This window comes from Bos taurus, chromosome 15 (assembly GCF_002263795.3).
Source record: "Bos taurus isolate L1 Dominette 01449 registration number 42190680 breed Hereford chromosome 15, ARS-UCD2.0, whole genome shotgun sequence".
NCBI classification, from domain to species: domain Eukaryota; kingdom Metazoa; phylum Chordata; class Mammalia; order Artiodactyla; family Bovidae; genus Bos; species Bos taurus.
This window is the reverse complement of record NC_037342.1, coordinates 50,271,697-50,290,360: the sequence shown is the minus strand read 5'-3', so window position 1 is coordinate 50,290,360 and position 18,664 is coordinate 50,271,697. Positions and strand designations below refer to the sequence as shown.

General features: G+C 38.3%; 2 protein-coding genes across 3 annotated transcripts in view; one reads left to right on the top strand and one right to left on the bottom strand.

Annotated features, from left to right (window-relative positions):
* The window catches only part of OR51F5C (olfactory receptor family 51 subfamily F member 5C), a 139,498-nt gene that overhangs the window by 91,835 nt on the left and 28,999 nt on the right, over positions 1-18,664 (bottom strand). The window lies entirely within an intron of this gene.
* On the top strand, positions 4,661-5,605 carry OR51F5B (olfactory receptor family 51 subfamily F member 5B). Its single transcript, NM_001390251.1, has one exon. The coding sequence runs from the start codon at positions 4,661-4,663 to the stop codon at positions 5,603-5,605; it is 945 nt and encodes a 314-aa protein (NP_001377180.1).

Below are 18,664 nucleotides of genomic sequence, written 5' to 3'. Positions count from 1 at the left end.
TTCAATTCTTAGATTTTCCACATGGATAAAAGTGAGAAAGTAACATGACTTTGCTGAACATTTGTTTTGTAATCTTCGCCTAAATGTTCTCATCTGTGAAAAAGCTAGTAATACGCGATGCATGTTGTGACAGTAATAGATGTGAAGCTTTGTAATGGGGCAATATATTTACAGGTTCTTGGTGGTCTGCTTACAGGATGTTTAAGTCAAAGTCCTTAAAGAATTCCCCATGGGGGGAGAAAAGAGACATTTAAATGTATCTTTCCAAGAATAGTTATTTGCTGGTTGCTCGTTAGTTTTGGTACAAGAACAGGCAAGAGTAGTTTAAGAATCAGAATTTTAGAAAGGGAAAGATATTCCTGCTCATGCATTTGAGTTAACAGTTCTCTGAATTAGAGTAGACCTTACTATGTTTCCCTTTGATTTTATCAGTTGAGAAAAGATACCATAAGAAGCTTACAGAAGAGTGGAAAGAACGAGTTAGAAAAAGAGATAAAATGATGTAAACTGTTTGGCCTGTAGGAGGTGTTGAAATATTATCACTACTGTTAAGGAGAAGACTAACTTGGATATTTGGCTAATCCACTGAAGTCTCATAATTTATTTACTATAGTAAAAAGAGCATTAGCCCAAGAGCCTGCTTCTGCTATGGAACCAAACGTAGGTCCGCTTGCCTTTGTGCAGTAAAGCTCATCTACTGATCGTGGTGAAGAAAAGTGCAGCATTTAGTGCAGAGCAACAAGCAAGGAGTTCAAGACAGCTCGTGCTCAAAACACTCAAATTCATGGATCACCTGGGGTTCAGAAAAGCATTTTTAAAGGCAAGGTGAGGGAGAGGTGTCCCAGGGCCAGTAAACAGCTTGTGCACAATTCTCTGATTGGATGATGATGAGGAAACAAGGTATTGTCACAGGTTGTTAACGTTATCAGTCTTAGGTTCCAGTAAGTCTGGGGCAACTTGCTTGTCGTCACCAAGTAGTTAATTTGTTCCACTTGGTGGGGTTTAGCATCTATACAAAAAAAAAAGAAAGAAAGAAAGAAAAGAAAACCCTCAGGTAATGTGTTTTAGATGATATGAACCTAATGGCAGAAAGCAAAGAGGAACTAAAAAGCCTCTTGATGAAGGTGAAAGAGTAGAGTGAAAAAGCTGGCTTAAAATTCAACATTCAAAAACTGAAATCATGGCATACGGTCCCATCACTTCATGGCATATAATGGTGAAAAAATGGAAACAGTGATACACTTTATTTTCTCAGGCTCCAAAATCACAGTGGACAGTGACTGTGGTCATGAAATTAAACAAACAAAATGCTTGCTCCTTGGAAGAAAAGCTATGACAAACCTAGACAGCATGTTAAAAATCAGAGACATCACTTCGCCAACAAAGGCCATATAGTCAAAGCTATGGTTTTTCCAGTACTCATGTATGGATGTGAGAGTTGGACCATAAAGTAGGCTGAGTGCAGAAGAATTGATGCTTTCGATTTATAGTGCTGAAAAAGATTGTCCATTGGACAGCAAGGAGATAAAACCAGTCAATCCTGAAGGATACTAACCCTGAATATTCATTAGAAGGACTGAAGCTGAAACTCCAATCTTCTGGCCACCTGATGGGAAGAGCCAACTTATTGGAAAAGACTCTGATGCTGGGAAAGATTGAGGCAGGAGGAGAAGGAGGTGACAGAGGATGAGATGGTTGTATGGCATCATCAACTCAACGGATATACATTTGAGCAAATTCCAGGAGACAGTGTGAAGGACTGGGAAGCCTTTGCATCCACGGGGTCACAAAGAGTTGGATATGACTGAGCGACTAAACAACAACAAAATGAGTTCAGAAAAATTTGTTTTTATCATCAGATCTAAATTTGAGCAAAGTTCAAGTATTAAAGATAAATGCCAGGTTAATAAGAAAATTGTTAGTTTATCTCCTATATTACTATATACCAGTATGTTTACATGAACTCTATTTCTCATTCGAAGGGATCTATATCAGGAACCACAAAATGCCTGATATTAAGTGTCTAAAAAGCCTCTTGATGAAAGTGAAAGTGGAGAGTGAAAAACTTGACTTAAAGCTCAACATTCAGAAAACGAAGATCATGGCATCTGGTCCCATCACTTCATGGCAAATAGATGGGGAAACAGTGGAAACAGTGTCAGACTTTATTTTTTCAGGCTCCAAAATCACTGCAGATGGTGACTGCAGCCATGAAATTAAAAGACGCTTACTCCTTGGAAGGAAAGTTATGACTAACCTAGATAGCATATTCAAAAGCAGAGACATTACTTTGCCAACAAAGGTTCGTCTAGTCAAGGCTATGGTTTTTCCTGTGGTCATGTATGGATGTGAGAGTTGGACTGTGAAGAAGGCTGAGCACTGAAGAACTGATGCCTTTGAACTGTGGTGTTGGAGAAGACTCTTGAAGTCCCTTGGACTGCAAGGAGATCCAACCAGTCCATTCTGAAGGAGATAAGCCCTGGGATTTCTTTGGAAGGAATGATGTTAAAGCTGAAACTCCAGTAGTTTGGCCACCTCATGCGAAGAGTTGACTCACTGGAAAAGACTCTGATGCTGGGAGGGATTGGGGGCAGGAGGAGAAGGGGACGACAGAGGATGAGATGGCTGGATGGCATCACTGACTCGATGGACGTGAGTCTGGGTGAACTCCAGGAGTTGGTGATGGACAGGGAGGCCTGGTGTGCTGTGATTCATGGGGTCGCAAAGAGTCGGTCACGACTGAACTGAACTGAACTGAAGTGTTTAGGGTCTATCAGTATTGTCAGATGCAATTCAATTCAATTATTCAATAGATACTCTTGCACACTATTTTTCCTAGGTCTGAGATCAAAGGTCTGAGAAAAACTGATGAAGTCCTTGCATTTTCCTGGGGTTCATTTACACCTTACTAGCCCTGCCTCTGCTGTCTCAATAGAAGGTGCTACTGTCTTTTCCTTAAATACTGCTATTCCCCAAGGCCTTTTTTTCAGGCCTCCTTCTGCTTAGATTTTATTTTTCTAAGATATTTTCACTATTCCTGTGACTTCAACCCAAGTGTCAGTTTAACTCTCAATCTGTATTGTCAGGGCAGGAATACTTTGTTTAGAATGCAGAGGTAAGTACATATTCTAATTCCTGCAAGGCAAAGTGAGGCCTTTCTTGCAGCTGAGATCCAAGGGCTAACTCAAAATCCATGAATTTTAATTTTTTATGCATTTCCTCTTAATTCAAAATTTCCAGTCATTTTTTTAGTAAGTCCTCCAAGGGCTGCCTATATTGAACATTTGTATCGCTTCTTCTCAAATGCTCTGTTCATCACAAGTTCTATAACCAGTTATTCCCACTGAAGTTGAAGCCACTCCTTGTTCATTTAGACTGCAAAAAACTCATTAAGTTAACTTACACAGAGTTATTTGTTTTTCCCAAATCATGTATCAGCCATGTTGGAGTGCTAGGTCTGATTCTAATTCTGTTCCTTCCACATTGTCATTTTGTCAGTTATTTATTCATACATATTTGTTGAAGGAACACATTCATGAATGAGAGAGGATATACACATACTTTAAAAACCAAACATTCTTTCCACAGATAAAAATAGGGTATCAGAAAACTTAGGACACACTTAGAGCAACTTCTTTGATCCTAGAGATTTATTGATGTGAGTTGAGTATATGCTTATATCCTCAAACAGAGAAGATGGTTCAGAGTCATCATCCACCATCTGAATGGAGATGCATCCTGTCTTAATGAGGCTTTCTGAGGGTCCACAGCCCTACCTTCAAACCTCTCAATTCATTTTCTTTTTTTTATTTTGAATATAAACATGAATTTTTTTTGGTATTTTTTTTTCACTTTACAATAATGTATTGGTTTTGCCATACATCCATATCTCTTTTGTAAAAATGGAATATTAAGAATTACACTTAGATAGTTTTGCTCCAGTTATTATCTGCTTGCAATGACTTCATTTGTTCTTGTTAAGGTTAACTTAAGCCCTATTTCTTCAGGGAGAATTTTCATTAAACATTGTCAGGTTCACAGTTACTACTTGAATAAATGCTTTACCAACTATATACACTGTAGTCTATTTGTACAGATTGAATGACTTTTCTTAGTATTTCATTTTTATCATTACCTCTTGCATATTTTATTCTGTAAAACATTTAATAGTATCTTAACTATACTGTTTTCACTGGATATGCAAAAACTTTTAATGGACCTCTTAAGGTTTTTGTCTTGGAAAGTGAGAAGAGAAGAAGTAGGAAGAATTGCCTTTTGTGTTTTCTTAGATTTGTGTAAAAATGCTCTCTCTGCCCATGACCATAGAATCATAGATGTGGGAAATATCTTACCATTATCTAAACTAATCTCCTCTTATATCTGTGTACATAGATATATACTGAAGCCTGGAGGTAACAAGTGGGACTCTGGTAAAACTCAGCCGCTCTGGATTTAGTCCTCTCTTTCTTCCCTTAAGTCAACCAAGATTAACTCTAAACCTAATAAGAGTAAATAATAATGCACTTACACTTAAGAACAAGACACGGTTCATTAGTGATCCTAAATTGTATGATATGTGGAAAGCATGAAATCATTTTTCCTCCCTGTTTTTGTAGGACTTGCTCGTTTTTCCCAGTGAAATTTGCCTCCTTCACTCATCATGCCATCATTCAATCAGAGCATTTTCCACCCTACAGTCTTCTTTCTTACAGGCATCCCTGGTTTTGAAATCTACCATGCCTGGGTCTTCATCCCATTCTGTTGTCTCTATGTCATTGCTATCTCAGGGAATGGCATGATCTTGTTCGTCATCATCACTGAGTCAAGCCTTCATGAGCCCATGTACTATTTCCTCTCCATGCTATCCTTCATGGACCTAGGACTATGCCTTTCCACATTGGTCACCATGATGGGTATTTTCTGGTTCAATGTCCGAGAAATCAGCTTTGATGCCTGTATTGGCCAAATGTTCTTCATCCATGGTTTTACCTTAATGGAGTCCTCGGTACTCCTTGCAATGGCCTTTGATCGCTACATTGCCATCTGTAATCCACTGAGATATGCCACAATCTTAACCAATTCAACGATCATCAAAGTGGGCTTTGCCATTGTTGTTCGGGTGACAACAGTTGTAGTGCCTTTACTCCTGCTCCTTAAGCGTCTGTCCTTCTGTGGAAGTCATGTTCTGCACCATTCATATTGCTTCCACCCTGATGTGATGAAGCTTTCATGCACAGACACCAAGATCAACAGTGCATTTGGTCTGGCCATCGTCATCTCTACCGCTGCCTTGGACTCTGTCTTGATCCTTCTCTCCTACGTCCCGATCATCAACTCCGTGCTCAGCATTGCCTCCCCAGAAGAGCGGAAAAAGGCCTTTGGAACATGTGTATCCCACATAAGTGCCGTTGCCATCTTCTACATCCCCATGATCAGCTTGTCACTGGTGCATAGATTTGGGAAGCACGCCCCGCCCCTTGTGCATACTCTCATTGCCAACGTTTATCTGCTCATCCCTCCTGTAATGAATCCCATAATCTATAGTGTGAAGACAAAGCAAATTCAGAAGGCCATGGTAAAAGTAGCTCTTTCTAAAATAATTTAGTGGCATTTCCAGTGTAATCTTTCATTAGGTTGTCTTCTCTGACTGATGTTTGATCATTCCCTAGTGTAAGCTACCACAATATATTAAAATATGTTTATACATGCTTTAATCTTCAGAAGATCCAGTAACTTACTTTATGCACAGTTCTAAACTGCATTCTTTGAGAACAGGATGCATGTCTTGTGTATATGTAAGCCTCTCATAAGTACTGCAACCTGGCATGGAATAGGATCATGCTTAAAATATGTCTGTAAAAGGACAAATTAAACCATGAGTGAATGAAGTGAAGTCACTCAGCTGTGTCCAAGTCTTTGCGACCCCATGGACTGTAGCCTGCCAGGCTCCTCCATCCATGGGATTTTCCAGGCAAGAGTACTAGAGTGGGTTACCATTTCCTTCTCCAGGGGATCTTCCTGACCCAGGGATTGAACCCAGGTCTCCCCCTCTGCAGGCAGACTCTTTACCATCAGAGCCACCAGGGAAGCCCCAAGTTAAACCACAAATTGGAGTAAAAATGGTCTCAGCACCTCTAGTGTATATCAAGGCAAGTCTGATAAAATTTTGATCAGTAGCAAAGTCTAATTTTCAGCAATTCTGAGTTATTGGATATGCTTATTATTCCCCAAAATAGAGGATCATGAATGAGCACAATAAACAAGAGGAAATGTGAATTAAAATGGTATTTTTCTAATTCTTTAAAGAGTTCTTTAGACCCTTTGGTAAATTTTTTAACATTTTAAGTATCTAATGTCCAGTGATTCATCTTCTGAATATATGTCTAGTGGGGGAAAGTGGGCAAGAATGTTATGATATGTTGTGAGAGTCAACATAGTATTATATGTTGTAATTTATACACTAATTTAGAAACTGAGCATCTACTTCAAAGTATCTGAAAAACAAAACATGAACTATCATGAAAAAAGATAGATAATGATATAGATAAACATATATATTAAGGAGAAAAGATTAAAATACTTATCACAGTTGCATGTATATTTCATTTGAATATACACAAGTGTACACATACATACACAGAGCACATTTGTTATAAAGGTATGGAAAGATATGTTCCAAATGTCAAAGTTAGTGATTTTTTCATAATTGAATATTGGTTTAGTTATACTTTTTCTTTACATTCCTGTACTTTAAAAATGTTCAATAATGAGGTTTTTCTTTCTGGCTTACTTCAGTCTGTATAATAGGCTCCAGTTTCGTCCACATCATTAGTACTGATTCAAATGTATTCTTTTTAATGGCTGAGTAATACTCCATTGTGTATATGTACCACAGCTTTCTTATCCATTGTTGCTATTTTTTAACTACAGACAGCAAAATGATCAACTTCCATTTAACAGCTTTCTAAAAACACACAATTTGTTTGTTCTTCACTTTCCACAGGCTCTTTGTTCCCAAGGGTCTTCATAGTCTGTCTTCATACTGCCTACTGGATACATTTAGAATATGACATCCACTTTCATTTCCATGGGATTCCCTGGTGGCTCAGAGGGTAAAGCATCTGCCCGCAATGTGGGAGACCCAGGTCTGATCCCTGGGTCAGGAAGATCCCCTGGAGAAGGAAATGGCAACCCAGTCCAGTACTCTTGCCTAGAAAATTCCATGGATGGATGAGCCTGGTGGGCTATAGTCCATGGGGTCACAAAGAACTGGACACGACTGAGCGACTTCACTTGTTTCCATTTCCATTGCATCCTTCACTGCTCTCAGTGTGGCCCAGTATCAGGGCATTAAAAACACTTGAAATTCTTTTATTAAGTCGGTTTCCTCAGCTCCCCTCCTCCCCCACATAAGTACTTAGACACTCCTCTGATGGAGTACAAGAATTTGCATTTTAACAAGCTACCTATAGGATATCACGTATATTGCAGTAACACTTTTATAAGAGGTTTTCACTTCTGAATAACACCATGATTAACCCTAACCCTTAGCTATAGTCTTTAACCATTTTTCTCTCTCTGAATGAAACATCCACCTGCTCTCTTTGATTTTTTAAGTTTTAAAATACATTTTCATTTTATTATTTTTTCCTGGTATTGCTGTTTTGTCCCTTCTTTCAGGTGGCATTAAAAAAATATTTTTGTTCCAGCTAGTTAGGCCTCTCTTCCCTGATTGATTTGAAACTGTTCATTTTTTTCTTCCAGTTTTACAGAGAAGTAACTGACACACAGCACTGTGTAAGGTTAATGTTTATATCTTAATAATTTAGCTTACATACACCATGAAATGATTACCCCAGTAAGTCTGGTGAACAATAACACCTCATATAGATAAAATGATAAAGAAATAAAAAAAAATATTTCCCTTGTGATGAGAACTCAGAATTATTCTCTTAACAACTTTGTAGATAACACTCAGAAGTATTTTATATATATATATATATATATATATATGTCATGTCATACATTACATCCCTAGTACTTTTTATCATCTAACTGGAAGCTTATATTTTTGATTGCCTTCATCCAATTCCCATGTTTCGTGACCCAAAAATGCTTTCTTTTTCTATGAGAGTGTTTGTTTTTGAAGTAGAATTGACCTATAACATTATGTTAGTTCCTGCTACACAGCATAGCGATTTGATATTTCCATAAAACCACCATGATAAGTCTAGTTACTGTCTGTCACCATACAAAGATATATAATTATTGGCTATATTCCCCACTGATGCTGAAGCTCCACTACTTTGGCCATCTGATGTGAAGGGCCAACTCTGGAAAAGACCCTGATTCTGGGAAAGATTGAAGGCAGGAAGAGAAGGGGACAACAGAGGACGAGATGGTTGGATGGCATCACCGACTCAAATGAACATGAGTTTGAGCAAGCTCTGGGCAATGATTGAAGGACAGAGAAGCCTGGTGTGCTGCAGTTCATGCAGAGTCAGACACGACTGAACAACAGAAAAACAACATATTCCCCACAGTGTATATTTCATACATGTGACTCATCTATCTTATATCTGAAATCTCCCTCACCAATTTCTTAATCTCCCTCTTCTATTTCTCTCCTCCCCTGACCCTCAAACCCCCTCCCTCTGGCAATTACCTATTTGTTCTCTGTATTTATGAATCAGTTTTGATTCATTATGTTTGTTCATTTTTAAATTTTTTAGATTTCACATGTAAATGAAATTATATTGTATTTTTATTTATCTGACTTATTTTGCTTAACATAGTCTGTGTCCATTCAACTGTCTGACTGCTGCTGCAGCTGCTAAGTCGCTTCAGTCGTGTCCAACTCTGTGCGACCCCAGAGACAGCAGCCCACCAGGCTCCCCCTCCCTGGGATTCTCCAGGCAAGAACACTGGAGTGGATTGCCATTTCCTTCTCCAACGCATGAAAGTGAAAAGTGAAAGCGAAGTCGTTCAGTCGAGTCCGACTCTTTGCGACCCCATGGACTGCAGCCTACCAGGCTCCTCCATCCATGGGATTTTCCAGGCAAGAGTACTGGAGTGGGGTGCCATTGCCTTCTCCAACTGTCTGACTATACACCTCTAAACTGAAATAATATTTTAACCTGTTGTTTCTTATGCATGATACTCTGTGCACTTCACTGTACCAGATAATAAGAGGATTCATAGTTGGTGGTCTCTTTCTATAGGAAGAACATGTAGTAAAGGGAAAATCATTAACCCAGGAAACTCTTAGGCCTATATCCTGTTTCTAAATATATACTATTTAACAGAAGAGACCAAACGCATATTCAAGTATAAGCAATAAAAGTAGAAATATCATAATTCAGATTTCATGGATGCTCAGTGAAAGTATTGAAAATGGAGAATTTAAAGGTGGAGAACCATATTTTTCACTGTATTTTAAAATAAATGTGTTAAAGAAAGTTCCCATGAAATTAACATACACTATAGTAAGAAAGACAACTCAAGATGTGTGAATTATATCTGATTTTGTGTAGTATAGTCATGTGTGTTGTTGTGTTAGTATCTCAGTTGTGTCTGACCCTGCAACCCTATGGAGTGTAGCCCGCCACGTTCCTCAGTCCATGGAATTATCCAGGCAGGAATACTGAAGTGGGTAGCCATTCCCTTCTCCAGGGGATCTTCCTGACCCAGGGATCGAACCCACATCTCTTGCATTGCAAGCAGATTCTTTACCATCTGAGCCACCAGGGAAGCCCATAGTCATATGTAAAGTAACACAATCCATTTTAAAATATACAATTTTTTTTTCTTTTTAAAGTGACACAATTCACAGAAAATTTCCTTAGGATAGTCTTTCTTTTTTCTTATGGGAAATACTTTTCTGTTAGCTGTGTTTTTCTGTGAATTCAGTGTCATCAACTAGAGAGAGGTCTACACATTTTTATAGCTTTTGTATTTATTTATAGACTTTATGGAACAATGCTTTTTTTGAGATTATCTGAGCAATGCTAAAAATAATCACCTGGTTAATCTGATGCAACATTTGGAAGAGTAAGTGACCAAGTATTCTGCTGAGACCTCATAAGCTAATTGAGGGTCTGTTTAAGAATGTTTCCTAAATTGACATTTCTGTATAACTGAGAGATTGTGGCCTACAGGAAAAATATTATATTCTTATCATTCAGGTTGATACTGCACCAAGCAGGGAACTGTATATTATTGAGCCTCAAATAAGATGCCTGAAATCTTCAGTTACTTCATAAGGATGTGTAGAAATGTGTTTTTCTAGAAGTGGAGAAAGATGTGATTGCATACCTAGCTATTTCTATTACGTTACTCAGATACAAATGCTTTAGAATGCCTGCAAGGTCTTCTGCAACAGGGATCCTGTCTCCCTCTTGAGGTTCACTTGCCACTTGCTGTCCTGCCTGCACCCAGGGCTCTGAGCAGGCTGAATGTGCTATTAGTCACTTTCTTTTCCTGTACTCTGTTCTTCCTTGTCTCCTGACACACTTGGTGCTGACCCTCCTGCAGGATAAATATATGTCTTTCGATGCCTTCACAATAAATATGCCCAGTTGTCATCATGTTTATGGCTATTTCTTCATTGGACTTTCAACATTGAGAGGAAAATGACTCTGTTCTATTCCCTGCATTAACAGCACAAAACCCTGGCATGTGATACATACTTAACGTGCTTTATAAAGAATTAATGACATTTTAAAGAAAAATAAATGGAAAGTTTTGTTAGAAATGTACAAAATTCACAGGAGTTACTGGAGGTTGATATATTTATCAGCTGGGTGTGGGCTAGTGTGGGGTCAGGGGTGAGACTATACATAGAGCAAGTGGTTTGTTTTGGATTTTTTACTCACAATTTACTTTTAACAAACATTTACTGGGATACATATTCAAGGAACGATCATACCAGTCCCTGTATAGAAATGACTAAAATAAGTTTGATGGAGTAGATAGGAAAGGCAGCCCTGAGGGAGAATGAATACTTGGGAAGCTTCATACTCTGGGGCCATAAAAATGTCCACTAGGATTTTTCTGATTAAGAGATTTCATACACTCTACATCTTAGCTGCTTATATATGCCACCAGTCCCTGAGTAGTAAACCTCCCCTCCTCCTGAGGCCCCTTCCTGGCAAACAGGGCAAGAAAGAATTTACCTCCATACTGTGTAAGTAGAATTGCTATGTTCAGAGAAAAAGATGAGATTTTACCCACATTGGCTTCTTTGAGAAAGATTTTATTAACTGCAAAAAGTACTTTTGGGGTCCAAGGAAATTTGTATTTCTGAGGACATAATATTTCTAACTGGGGGTGGGGGGTGGTTTCATTGATCTTTGGACGATATGTTTTGCTGCTTAGAGTGATTTGTAAGCATGTTCTGGCAACTGTGAGTTTTCTGGTCAGTTGTACCACATTTCAAAACCATGTGCAAGGCCAGCTGGTATTATTACTACCATTCACCTCCCATCTTCATACTCATTTACCATTATTAAACGTCTCCCAAGGACTAGTTATTAAATGTTTACAAATGTTATTTTATTTAATCCTTACAAATTAATGCTTTGATAAGCTACCCATTTCTCAGGAGAAGCAACTTATGTTCAGTGTTCACTTGGAGAACCTCATCTAGTTGTTGGTAGGGCCAGCATTTGAACCTAGGCTTGCCTGACACAACAACCATATTAGTATCTTACTATAATTAAAGGAGAGAGAGAAGTCAAGGTATTCAAGTTTAGAACTTGCAGCATACCCTGACAGTGAGACTGGAATATTATCTTCTTGTAAGGAGAAAATTATTATCGACAAATGGAAGGAAGTATACGAAACTTTACCCTACAGTATTAGGACAGAGTTTTCCATCGAAAAATCTAATATGCATGTGTGTGCGTGCTCACACACACACACACACACACTCATTCATTTTGTGGGAATGAAGGACAGTTCAGTGAGATTTCTTTGTCAGTTTACAACTCTTGGATTTATTTATATCAAATGTATGGATTTTCTTCCTTCACTGGACATCACAGTACAAAGTAATGAGAATATAATGATGAATAAGCAAAAATCCACCTTCCTGTAGATAATTTTTGTTGGAGACACGTATTTTCAAATAACTCACAATGGCGTAACCACAATTCTAGGTGCTGAAATACAAAACGATGTGACTCTAGAAGAAATTTTTTCTTCTGACTTGGCTTGGAGAAAGTGATGTCATCAAATATTTTTTAATGTAACTATTTGATGTTAAATGTAAACAAATGAAATGAATTTACAAATGGTTCACTGCAGCAAGTAATGGGTCTAAAGTATGTCAGCTAGTTCAAAAGAGAAGAGGTGGCCCATCAGTTAAAACAATATGAAAAACTTGCAGGTAGTTTGTGAAGTAGAAAAAGCTTAGGTTAACTATATTAAAAGGTTCTGGGGGCAGCAAAGAGGCTTGGTGGCAAAGTAGACTGGGGAGATCCTTGACTGCTATAAAAAAGAGATAAAGAGTTTTGACCTCATTTTGAAGGCAATGAAGAGCTCTGTATGAGGAGTGACATGGAGGTGTATTTTTGATAGATCATTTTGGTATAGATATGGAGAGTGTCTGGAATTCAGGGCAAGGAAATTACTTATGAGAATATTGCTAAATTCTGGAAAAATTGATGAGAGTTATGTAAAGTGATGGTGATGGAGCTGGAAAATAAGGATAGTCAATCAAAGAATACTGAGGAAGGTGTACCTAAGGAAGTTTGGAGATTAGATGGCCAGGGCAACTTGGTAGGCAGAATTCTTAAAGGACCTTCAACATTCCTGCTTCTTACACACTGCTGCTGCTAAGCTGCTTCAGTCTTGTCCGACTCTGTGCGACCCCATAGACGGCAGCCCACCAGGCTCCCCCATCCCTGGGATTCTCCAGGCAAGAACACTGGAGTGGGTTGCCATTTCCTTCTCCAATGCATGAAAGTGAAAAGTGAAAGTGAAGTTGCTCAATTGTGTCTGACTCTTCGGGACCCCATGGACTGCAGCCTACCAGGCTCCTCCGCCCATGCGATTTTCCAGGCAAGAGTACTGGAGTGGGGTGCCATTGCCTTCTTACACACTAGGTCAGTACAAAACCCTTCCTTTGAGTTTGAGTGGAGCTATGAATGTGGTAGGACACCACTTAGGGAGCTTACAGATATTAATAAAGTCTACGATTACTTGACTTTGAGTTTATCAAAAGCAAGATTGTGCTGAGTGAGCAAAGCTTAATCATGTATACCTTTATAAGAGAAAGCATCAGAGAGATTCTTCTGCTGCATTAGAAGAGGCAAGATGTCATGTTGTGAGAAGTCCACCTGGCTGAGACTGAGAGTAGTCTCTGAGAGTTAAGAGCAACCTGAGTCTCCAGCAATCATTTAAGTCACTCAGTCGTGCCTGACTCTGCAACCCCATGGACTGCAGGACAACAGTCTTCCCTGTCCATCACCAACTCACGGAGCTTGCTCAAACTCATGTCCATCGAGTTGGTGATGCCATCCAACCATCTCATCTTCTGTCATCCCCTTCTCTTCCTGCCTTCAATCTTTCCCAGTATCAGGGTCTTTTCTAAGGAGTGAGTTCTTCATATCAGGTGGCCAAAGTATTGGAGCTTCAGTTTCAGCATCAGTCCTTCCAGTGAATATCCAGGACTGATTTCCAGCCAGCAGGAAAATGGAGACCTGAACACTACATCAGAAGAAACTCACTCCTCCCTATAACTTGAATGAGTCTGGAAGAGGATACTGAGCTCCAGATGAGAAGACAGGGCTGACTGAAACCTCAAAAAGGAACTAGACTTCAACTATAGGTATGAACCTTTAAAGAGGTGGAAACTTTTAAAGAGAGGTAAGGGCAGACAAATATTCAATAAGTGGTTCATGAAGAGAAGGAGAAACTGTAACAGTGAGACAAGGTTATTAAGAAAAAGTTTCTTTTTCTTTATTTCTTCCCTTTCTCCCTTCCTTCCTCCCTCCCTCCCTGTCTTCTGCCCTCTCTTTTTAAAAAATTTCTTAAAAAATTGCTTAGGTTGAGGAAGAAATTGGAATATTTACAGAATGTGGTAATGCTACAAATGAAAGAGAATGACTTTTACAAAAGAAAGAGGGAAAATTGTTGGAATTATTTCCCGGTACAAAAATAGTTCTATATATTCACTTTTTCCTTAGTGTTTAGGAAGAAAAATCTATATTCTCTACCCTTTTACTTGTGAAGAGATAATTTGATACTGGGTCCCTGTTACCTTTAAATACTACCTATTAATATTTTTATATTTCTTTAGTGGCATTTTGAAAATATATGAAGCTACAAACTTTTGATGTGCTTAGAATTTTTTCATGGTGGTTTTAACTTATTAATTCCTGCACAAGTAATCTTCCTGTTCTCAAGGAATCCTTTTTTTTTTCCCCTAACACTTCTTCTATACAACTTTCTAATATGTGAGACAGATAATACTTCCATCTCTCCTGTCAGAAATCAGATAATAAGCTATGTGGATAAGTGGGGAGGGATATGCAACTTTTATTGAAGCATAGTTGATTTATAATGTTGTGTTAGTTTCAGGCAATACAGCAAAGTGATCCTGCTATACATATATGTGTATATTCTTATTCAGATTCTTTTCCATTATAGGTTATTACAAGATACTGAATATAGTTCTTTATGCTATACAGTAGGTGCTTGTTGTTTATCTGTTTTATATATAGTATTGTACATTTGTTAATCCCAAACTCCTAATTTATCCCTAGCCCACTTTACCCTTTGGTAACCATAATTATTTTCTATTTCTGTAAGTCTCTTTCTGTTTTGTAAATAGGTTCACCTGTATCATTTTGGTGAACTTTTGCATTGTAGTTGATTGCCCTCCTGAACTTTTCACATACATTAATTTAATCCTCAAAATCATCCTTTGGGTTATGTATATCATAATTACTTTAGAGAGGAAGAAATTCAGACAGTTTAGTAACTTATGTAGTTAGTCAACTCAGCCAATAAATATAGTCATCTATGTTTGAGCACATCAAAGTTTAGAATGAGAAATCCTAAGAAGTTTATTGATATGCCAAAAAATTAACATGAAAATACCCATAATTTGGAGAGCTTCTATACTCAGATTGTTCTGTTTGTAACTCTCAATTGCTTATACTTGCTATGTGTTGTGAAAATTAAAAAGGTACAGTTCAAGTTATGATATTGCAAATAGACTGTATATTTACATATGATATTATCACAACCACTAGTAGGGACTCAACAAATGTTAGCTGTTTATTAAGACTGGAGATGTTCACCCTGGTTGAAAAGAGGTATCCAGGGAATGAAGAGAGGCTTTCTTTTGGGGGCCACCAAAAGCAAACTTACTTTATTTACTATATTCAGAATCACTGCATGTACTATTCACTGCTGATCTAAATTCCACTTAATTCTATAAACAGGTGTTAATAAATATTTAATGATTGTATATCACATGAAATCAGGAAGTGATGGTATAATCTCATTTAACAGACATATAGTTTAAATAAGATGGGTTGTTATGAGATGTGTTTGTGCACAAACTCTATATTCTTGTATAATTGTTCATTTTATGTTTCCTGGGCTTTTACTAAATGTGATCTTATTTTTTTTTTTAAATCAATCTTCATGAGCTCTTTATATAATATGGATTCTGCCTTGGAATACAAAATGAAGCATGGCAAATCCTAACAGAGTTTTTTCAAGAGAATGCACTGGTCATGGCAAACACCCTCTTTCAGCAACACAAAAGATGTCTCTACACATGAATAACACCAGATGGTCAATACCAAAAATCAGACATATTATATTCTTTACAGCTGAAGATGGAGAAGCTCCATAGAACCAGAAAATATAAGAACGGGATATGACTGTGGATCAAATCATGAATTCATTATTGCAAAATCAGGCTTAAATTGAAGAAAGGAGGGAAAATCACTAGGCAATTCAAGTATCATTTCAGTTCAGTTCAGTCACTCAGTTGTGTCTGACTCTTTACGACCCCATGGACTACAGCATGCCAGGCTTCCCTGTCCATTTTCAACTCCTGCAGCTTGCTGAAACTCATGTCCATCAAGTCGGTGATGCCATTCAACCATCTCATCCTCTGTCATCCCCTTCTCCTCCTGCCTTCAATCTTTCCCAGCATCAGGCTCTTTTCAAATGAGTCAGTTCTTCGCATCAGGTGGCCAAAGTATTGGAGTTTCAGCTTCAACATCAGTCCTTTCAACGAATATTCAGGACTGATTTCCTTTAGGGTGGACATGTTGGTTCTCCTTGCAGTCCAAGGGACTCTCAAGAGTCTTCTCCAACACCAAAGTTCAAAAGCATCAATTCTTTGGTGCTCAGCTTTCTCTACAGTCCAACACTCACATCCATACATGACTACTTGAAAAACAATAGCTTTGACTAGATGGACTTTGTTGGTAAAGTAATGTCTCTGCTTTTTAATATGTGGGCTAGGTTGGTCATAGTTTCTTCCAAGGAGCAAGCGTCTTTTAATTTCATGGCTGCAGTCACCATCTGCAGTGATTTTGGAGCCCCCCAAAATAAAGTCTCTCACTGTTTCCATTGTTTCTCCATCTATTCGCCATGAAGTGAAGGGACCAGATGCATGATCTTAGTTTTCTGAATGTTGAGTTTTAAGCCAATTTTTTCACTCTCCTCTTTCACTTTCATTAAGAGGCTCTTTAGTTCTTCTTCACTTTCTGCCATATGGGTGGTGTCATCTGTGTATCTGAGGTTATTGATATGTCTCCCAGAAATCTTGATTCCAGCTTGTGCTTCATCCAGCCTGGCATTTTGCATGATGTACTCTGCATATAAGTTAAATAAGCAGGGTGACTCTGCATTCAAATAGGTATATCTTTTCTTTTCTCCTTTGCCTTTAGCTGCTCTTCTTTATGAATGTATGACCAAAATCAAATCCCTGTGATTATAAAGTTGAAGTGACAAATAGATTCAAGGGATTGGTTTTGATAGAGTGCCTGAAGAACTATATATAAATGTTCCTAACATTGTATAAGAGGCAGTGATCAAATCCATTCTCAAGAAAAAGAAATGAAAAAAAGCAAAATAGTTGTCTGAGGAGGCCTTAGAAATAATTGAGAAAAGAACAGAAGAGAGTAGCACAGAAGAAAGGGGAAGATAAAACCAAGTGAAAGCAGAGTTACAGAGAATAGCAAGGGGAGATAAGAAAGCCTTCGTAAGTGAACACTGAAAATAAATAGAGGAAAATAATAGAATGGGAATTACTAGAGATGTCTTCAGGAAAGTTGGAGACACTAAGGGAACATCTCATCAAAGATGAGCACAATTAATGACTACAATGGCAAGGACCTAACAGAAGCAGGAGAGATTAAGCAGAATTGGCAAGAATACACAGAAGAACTAAACAAGAACGTCCTAATGACCCAGATAATAACTATAGTGTGGTCGCTTATGTAGAGCCAGACATTCTGTAGTGTAAAATCAAGTGGTCCTTAGGAAACATTACTACGAACAAAGCTACAGGAGGTGATGCAATTCCAGCTGAGCTGTTTCAAATCTTAAAAGATGATGCTGTGAAAGTGCTGTACTCAATATGCCAGCAAATTTCAGCAATGGCCACAGGCCTGGAAAAGACCAGGTTTCATTCCAGTTGCAAAGAAAGGCAGTATCAAAGACTGTTCAAACTACCATACAATTTCACTCATCTCACATGCTAGCAAGATAATGCTCAAAATCCTTCAAGCTAGGCTTCAAAGTACATGAACTAAGAAATTGCAGATGTACGAGCTGGATTTAGAAAAGGCAGAAGAACCAGAGATCAAATTGCCAATGCCCTTTGGATGATAGGGAAAAAAAAGGAATTTCAGAAAAACAACTACTTCTGCTTCATTGACAATGCTAAAGCTTTTGACTCTGTGGATAACAATAAACTGTGGAAAATTCTGAAAGAGATGGAAACACCAGATCACTTGACCTGCCTCTTGAGAAATCTGTATGCAGGACAAGAAACAACAGGTAGAACCACACATGGAACAACAGATTGGTTCAAAATTGGGAAAGGAGTACACCAAGGCTGTATATCATCACCCTGCTTATCTAACTTGTATGCAGAGTTATATCATTGAAATGCTGGGCTGGATAAGTTATATGCTGGAATCAAGATTGCCAGGGGAAATATCAACAGTCTCAGATATGCAGATGATACCAGTCTAATGGCATAAAGAGAAACTAAAGAGCTTCCTGATGAAGGTGAAAGAGGAGAGTGAAAAAACTGGCTTAAAATTCAGCATTCAAAAAACTAAGTTCATGGCATCTGGTTCCATCAATTCATGGCAAATAGATGTGGAAAAATAGGAACATGGGCAAGTTTATTTTCTCTGGCTCCAAAATCACTGTGGACAGTGACTGCAGCCGCAAAATTAAAAGACACTTGCTTCTTGGAAGAAAAGCTATGACAAACCTAGACGGTGTATTAAAAAGCAGCAAGGAGGTTAAACCAGCCAATCCTAAAGGAAATCAACCCTGAATATTCTTTGCAAGGTCTGATGCTGAAGCTCCAATACTTTGGCCACCTGATGCAAATAGCCAACTCATTGGAAATAACCCTGATGCTGGGAAAGATTGAAGGCAGGATGAGAAGGTGGTG

Excerpts from the sequence above, each read along its gene's own strand:
- OR51F5B (NM_001390251.1), top strand. The coding sequence starts at position 4,661 with ATGCCATCATTCAATCAGAGCATTTTCCACCCTACAGTCTTCTTTCTT.